Below are 7,136 nucleotides of genomic sequence, written 5' to 3'. Positions count from 1 at the left end.
AAGAATCCTTCCTGTAACCTTTGTTTCTCGAAATAGAACCAACGATAATACCTTTAAAGAAAAAACGAACCGTGATTTCTTCCGATTCAAATGAATAAACACTTCAAATCGCAGAACTTCAATTCTTCGTTTTATACGTTTTTTCTTTCTTTCTTTCTTTAAATGAAATTTCTTATAAATTCGACGGTTTCTAGAGTTTTGTAAATATCATCGAAACAGATTCTGGAAATTTTTCAATTTCTCATTATTTTCTCACGATCCTTCTCAAAACATTCCCCAAACCTTCACTTTATTCCTCACAATTTCGCACTATTTAGGTTAATGAAAAATTCCACATTTAAATCTCTAAATTTAAACCTTTGCAGGCTTCCCACGATATTCCTCACAACTTTTTCACTTAGCCAAACAGACTCCTGTAAGCGTCTGAATTTCATCAAAAATGTGGCCAGCATTCCAGAATGCGTTTAATTCCGTCCTAATCCCGGTGACTCCCCTTCCGAGTGATATATAGGAAAAATTACGCCATCTAGGACAGTCGTGGAAACACCTGCGTGCACTGGGAAATAGCCTCCGCTAGCATCTGCCCGCGATCTACTGGCCTATTTCCAGCTGTGTCTCACCCCCTCTGGCTGATTAACACGAAATTGCTAGAAACCGTGTTCCCCGATGTCAAATAGTCATCTCGCCCTGGAAAATCGTCGATTATCGTTAAAAAAAAAAAAACAACCTACGACATCTGTCGTACGATAGAATAATAGTAAAAAAAACTTAGGGTTACCTCGTTGAAAATTTTCCCATACTCTCCGATCACTGGAGAAATTGAATTCACAAGTAGGTGAATTTTTTTTCTTTTCAAACTTCTCAGTGAATCGAATATCGATGTACAGTTATAGAATCAGGATTTCCATGTCTGTGATCGCGAGAAGAGATGAAGAAACTGTCTGGAGGTAGGAACGCACGCTACTTTCGCGACTAAGGAGTATCAGTATCGTTTAAAGGGGCTGCAAACATGATACGCGGTCGGATTAGCTTACTCCAGGTCCAGGAGAGACACGCAGACCACTGGTTTATCCTAGTTCTTCGCGGCGCGAAGGTCGTCGCACTTCGAGGAGCACTCGCGACAGCGTTTCCCTGAAAGAAAAAAAAACGAAAAGAAACGACGCTTGGAAAACGGGATCGAGTTTCTACGATTCCTCGTTCTACGCAAAAAAAAAAAGAAAAAAACAGAGACGCTTCGTTTCCCTCGAAAAACCACAATTTTTGCTCTTAACGGTAAACGAACACTTTACGCGCCGTATCTAGGATCTTTTCAAGGATTGTTCGACTTCTTTGTTCCAACGATGGAAAACAATTGGAAAGGAGATTATTATGATGAGATATTTTTGTTAGGCTTCTTTAGGGTTCGATAAGTTATAAGAATGATATTCTGTCAATTTTTTTCGCCCCTAGGTGCATAGGTTTTTATATCTTCTTAAAAAGTCAATCGGCATAACTTGTTTCGTTTGTAAACTGCAAAGAAAAAGAAACTACACAAGAGAGTAAAGATCCAGCTGAGTAGATGTGTTCTAATCCGGTTGGTTGGTCGCTTCTTCGGAGAAAAGAGTCGTCTTAGCGGTGGACAGGCCTGAAGAGGTTCGCTGACAGGAAGAGAGACGATGTTACAACGTGGAAACGGAGAAACAGGGACGGCAGAGAGCGTTGCATAGGTGGTCGCAATTTGCACCTAGGAGCACAGAGAGCACCGATATCTAGTATCCCATCGTATTATTACGCTCGAGGGCGTTCGTAAGGGGGAACCGAGGTCCAGGGATGGCCGGCGGGTAGGTGTAGGCTTACTTTGGACTCTGGTGTGGGATTACCGTACTTATATTCAAGTCTAATATTAAGTTACCATTTTGCTTTACGGCAAGTGAACAGGCTGCCTGCATATAGGAAGCCATCCGAGCGCTCCTGGGACAGTCTGGGTTAGGTCTGGGCCCACCTACGACACGTAAAGCCTCTCCCGGGCCACCATCCTCGCCTCAACTCGACTCGACGACGTTTCGCCGAAAAAAGTGTCGCAGACTTCCTCTTTTTCTTTTTTTTTTTTTCAACTGGAGGGTACTTCATACCGAGGGTACAGGCCAGTCTGTCACTCCGAGGTTGCCAGAAACACACTGTGCAGTGGAATTGTCGTTATACTTGGATAGAAGTGTCTATTTCTTTTAAGGAAAGTGATAACTCCCACTGGCAAATGTCGTCGCAAAACTAGGAACATGGAGAGTTTTCGAGTCACAGTAGCCCTGGGTTCGTCAACGGAGGACACTGAAAAATGTTTTTGAAAAGGCTCTGAGGATAATAAGAAGGCAGAGGTACTGACTTCTGTGTGTGCTGGGGTTTGTGCTAGACTTCCTAGCACCATTTGAAATCAGTACTACTCTTCTTAGCAATCTACAAGTGTTCATCATTAGAACAGAGGGGAGTACAGAAGAGGGATACACGTATACTTCCAGGTAGCAAGAAAATTGCTCGTTCTTTTCAAGTATATCCGCTTTTTTCTTTCTTATTTATCCTTTTTCTCTGATACATTATTGTATATAGTGTCAATGAGGTGAACACGTGTTACAAGTTTGTGCAACGACGGTTTATCCGCGCTTACTCTCTACTACGCACTTTATTATTATAAAGACTCCCGGTATCTCTCTCTCTATAATTACAACGTGTACGCGTTATATATAACCATATATATATATATAAACGTTTAGGCGAACAATTAATTACGTACAAGTATATCCGTTCACGGTCCTCCTTCTCTCATCTCTAAGCAGATAAGAAAAGAGGCTAAAAAAAAATGAATAAACGGATCTCTAGTATTTAGCGAGGCAGTATGGAACATCGTATAATAAATAACTTCAGACCGCTTGGGCCGCGCGATGATGGCATGATAAAAGAATACGCGTCTATATATACACAATATGTCGAGTACAATTGTCGCAAGAGGTTAGAGAATCGCGTGTACAGGCCACAGATTGAACTGGACACTCGTCAGGGAGCATCTGTGACGCTTTCAAGGACACTTGGGTACTCTTTCATTCTGCTTCCCACGCGAGCCTACGTAATAGCAATAATATTAATAATATAGAGTTCGTTGGTTGCTCATGTTCCTCCCACAGACGTTGTTAACACTTTCACACAAGCAACGAAGCCACACTGGTCGTCACAGAATGGTACACGATCATCGGCGAAGGATTCGAAGGCAACCATAACGACGCAACGAGGATGATGGAGACTTCCTGTAAACTGTCCGGCAGTTAGGTGGAGTCCTTGCTTCTGCTGGTCGCCTGCAGCCTCGTCCAGGTTTCCCCAAGTGCCTTGGCAAAGTGATCATCCACTGAAGAACAGGATAGAACAAACGAACAAATTAGATTTCTCGCGTGAAATGATTTATATCTTTAAGAAAATACAGGACTCACCACTGAGACCTGCTTCCTTATCACTGCTAGTCGCATTGAACACCGCAGCGTACTCTTCCAGGCCCAAAGATCGCTTGAAGTGCTCGTCTATTGCAGGATCACTCACGCCACCCACGGTTCTGACCCCAGTTCTTTGGCCTCCTGCTGCAGCTGAGGGTGTCAGCGACGGAGTAGGCGTTACTGCTGTGTCCTCGATCGTTGTACCTGGTGAACGAAAATTTTCTATCGTTAGAAAATGATCAAGAAAGTATCAACTACTGTTATCAAAAGACAATAATGAAACTAAATTTCCAAAACTCTCTATAAATCTAGAATATCGAACACTGACTGGTTGTTTTCACTCCCAGAGCCAAGCTCCAAGGAATTCTCCAGCTCGAAGCCGAGATTAACCATGTATTCCTCCATTCAGCAGCAGCCATGCATCTGCGTGGCGTGCATCATGCAAGAGCATTGTCAAAGCACGCAGTCGCCCCTGTGCCAGACAATAGCTGGCCCTGGCTGCCCCCCGCGAGGCCAAGAACAACGCCAGCCAACCACTCTCGCTTAACGAAGCAGCCACCAGGCTTACCAGGTTGCGGTGTGGTGGGCACGATCACACTGGGCCTGCTGTGATGATGATGATGATGGACCCGTGCCGCGGACATGTCCAGCGCCTCACTTTGGATCGGATCCCTCCTACGCTCCTTGCGCCACGCGCTGCTCGGTTTCCGGTGGAGATTCGTCGCCTTTGGCCTCTCCTCTGCACAGAAAAAAAAATCTTGCATGATTCTCTTTTTATTCTTCTTGGATTGTTCTTCCTTTGGAAGTTGATTGGAAGCTCAAGGGACTCTGATGCTATTTCAACGTTCTGAGATTTATCATAAAAATCATAGCAGATCTTGATAATGTTAGACATGGCGATGGGAAGTCTCCTTGAGCAGCCAATTGATTTTGGACACGATTAAAATTTTGCATGGCCTTGTGAGCGGTAAAAACTTCTATTTCACGATTTGCTTTGTTGCATGTATGGACTGATAGCTCGGAGATGAAAAAACGGGTCCGGGTTTTTTAGCCACCCTGTAGTTCCTACTGTGTCCCTCCTACAATTTGAACTTCACTGGTATCTTTAGTTGAACGAGTGGTTAGATCATATCAGAAGAAGCAATAAATTAAAGAAAGAAAATAAAAACGAAGACAGCGTGTATGTATGTCCTTGAGCCTCCACTGTGACGTTTAATTTATTTATAAAACGTCACGGATCACCTATTTCCGATCCCCGCGTAATCTAAAATTGGAAATCGATCTAGCAACCCGTGAAAGAACGAGAGAGAGAGAGAGAGAGAAAGAAAAGGGTGAGTAGAGAAACGAGTCTGGTTCCCAGGATGGGGCAGGAAGTGCCTAATAGCCGTGAGAGGATCGTCAGGAAGACGGTCAAACTGGTTTAAAGGCGAAGGATGAGTCCCAGCGGCCAGGGAAAAGATGAATGGACCAGAGATCGTTCCGTTCAATTAACTCTCTAGCTGCTCACTTTTGCCATACTTTGCTCGAATTCGTCGCTCTACAGGGTGTACCAGAGCTGAAGCTCCTGAAAATCCAACGAGAAATTATAATTTCGATTATTTTACGGGCACAACTTTCTTTCTCCCGTTTTTTCTTTCAGTCAAAATTAGGGGACCATTTTTAAAACCAACATTTTTCATTCTTGAAGAGATCATATCACATTACTGGTGAAACAACAGTAGACGAGTCCAGGCTATACTCTTTAGTAGGTCAGAATTTTTACAAAGAAATTTTACACTCTCTTTCCACTTTTCATTGAACACTCAGATCCCCTTGACAATGAACAGCCGATCTAAATTGAAAATTCGAAGGAAGAGGTCGCCTCTTCACATACCTCCGGGCTTGTACACCGCTCGAAAGTTCTCCGTGGTGAGCCACGGCTGCCAGAGACACCTTCTCCTCGACGAGACCTCCATATTCACTAGAATCCTCAGGTGTCATGAACCCAACTTCCATCCACCGTTAGTATCAATGAGAATAGGCCAGAATCAACGAGCTCTCCTCCTATGATTGCCCCCCCCCCCCCCGAATGGTTCACAGAGATTCAAGGACAAGGTCACACAGTGAATCCTCAACACCTGGTTCCCTCGTAAATGAGAAAAAAATTCCACAAGATTCTGAATCTTCTCCACTTCTCGATGCACAAAAAGCTCTTCGAATCGTTTTAGCAGACTGTCTCTCAGAGTGACAAACGGATAGAATAATATCCATTCCGTGGGAGGATCTTCTTCTCGCCGAAGAAAGTGGCTTCCATGATGTCCTAATGGCCCCGGGGAGAGCCCGAAGAAAGCGGCGTGACGCGGTTTATCGACAAATTCGACTGGTCAAGTCGAAAGTGTGATCACTGATTATCAACAGCAACATTGAAACGAAGAGAATCGAGAGAATTGATCAGAAGAGCACAGAGAGATAACGCGACAGAGGATAATGGTAACGCGGTTTTTCTCGATGGACAGGAAGAGAGCTAAGGGATACGTGGTCGCGCTGAAAACAGCCGTGGATTCGTGAATGCCCCTCTTACACGACTGTCTTAAGATTCATTCATTCATCCGCCTCGTCCCGTCGTCTGCCCCCTCCACATACAGCTGGAGAAGCTTGCCTTTTACACATGCACACGCATGAACGTAGCGATGACTCTGTTTTCTCGCTCATTTTTGAACAAATCTATCTGTGGATCGTTGCTTCCAGGGATTCTCAAGATGGAATTCGAAAATCTTGAAAAGTTCAGCAGCTTTCAGAGCGAAGATCGATGCTTCTTCCGAAAGAGTAGCGTTTGCATTAGGATTCTGTTTCAATATGTGACACTCGGAGGTCCGTAGAATGAATTTAAAATTTCCAGAGGGATCCTGCAAGATTTAGTTCAATTATCATTAGATCAAGGAGTTTCATGATGTCATCTTTAATTAGATGTCATTTGAGAACCCCAAGTGTATTAATTTCAAAATATACCATACGTAGAGGTAATTGATACTCGAATGACTCGAAGCCATCGCTATCCGGCCGCATTGGCACGAGTGCGTAGAGGATACAAGCATCTAACTCGCCTCTTTCCTCTTCCTTTTTCCCCCTTTTTACCGCCCCGCAGGTAGGCGATCGATGCACATGTGCGTCCCGTACACGTGCACACCATCGTCCGCGAGAAAAGTTCGTCTGATAAGGATCTTGAGATTCCTTGCTGGCGGGTTCTTCCGTGGAAGGTATTCGATTTCGAACGTTGTCACGTTGCAGAAAACGTTTTAGCGATCAAAACGTGTCACCGGTTAGCAGAAATATCATGTTAAAAAATTATCGAGTCACCTCAACTGTGCTGAAAATTCAGAAATGATTGAAAGATGGTGAGGAGACCTTGAAAACCGCATATTTCCATGGGAGATACGGTCTACGTGGAATTATTGGAATGTTCAAGGTCACCCAACCTTCAAATTCTTCTCTAGAATATTTCTATAATTTAGGAAACTGATAATGTGAGAATAATATTTACTTTGAAGACTCTTCCTGGTATAAAACACACAGTAAATAATAAAAAAAAAAAAAAAGAAAAAAAGAAAATAGATAGGTCGGTGACCTTGCAAACTATTGATTTTGGATAGGCTATATACCACCCAGCGATTCCTAAGCAAGATCAAGGTGGTGCGTTATCCTCGA

The 7,136-nt window shown here is 43.6% G+C and overlaps 1 protein-coding gene across 3 annotated transcripts in view; it reads right to left on the bottom strand.

Annotated features, from left to right (window-relative positions):
• Positions 1 to 2,866: 2,866 nt before the first annotated feature.
• Positions 2,867 to 7,136, bottom strand: part of LOC108575703 (transcription cofactor vestigial-like protein 4) — an 8,581-nt gene continuing 4,311 nt past the window's right edge. For 2 of the 3 annotated variants that reach the window (XM_017938580.1, XM_017938581.1), the window contains 3 exons: positions 4,021 to 4,191; positions 3,453 to 3,656; positions 2,867 to 3,370 (listed from right to left, as the gene is read on the bottom strand). In XM_017938580.1, the coding sequence (XP_017794069.1) occupies positions 3,291 to 3,370; positions 3,453 to 3,656; positions 4,021 to 4,191 (455 nt within the window). In that variant the 3' untranslated portion in view covers positions 2,867 to 3,290. Of the gene's footprint in view, positions 3,371 to 3,452; positions 3,657 to 4,020; positions 4,192 to 5,325; positions 5,408 to 7,136 lie in introns of those variants that run through there. The other variant, XM_017938579.1, reaches the window with a different exon arrangement.

The sequence above is a fragment of the Habropoda laboriosa genome, unplaced genomic scaffold (assembly GCF_001263275.1).
Source record: "Habropoda laboriosa isolate 0110345459 unplaced genomic scaffold, ASM126327v1 scaffold295, whole genome shotgun sequence".
Taxonomy (NCBI): Eukaryota; Metazoa; Arthropoda; class Insecta; order Hymenoptera; family Apidae; genus Habropoda; species Habropoda laboriosa.
The sequence above is the reverse complement of the archived record's forward strand: the minus strand, read 5'-3'. Positions and strand labels throughout refer to the sequence as shown.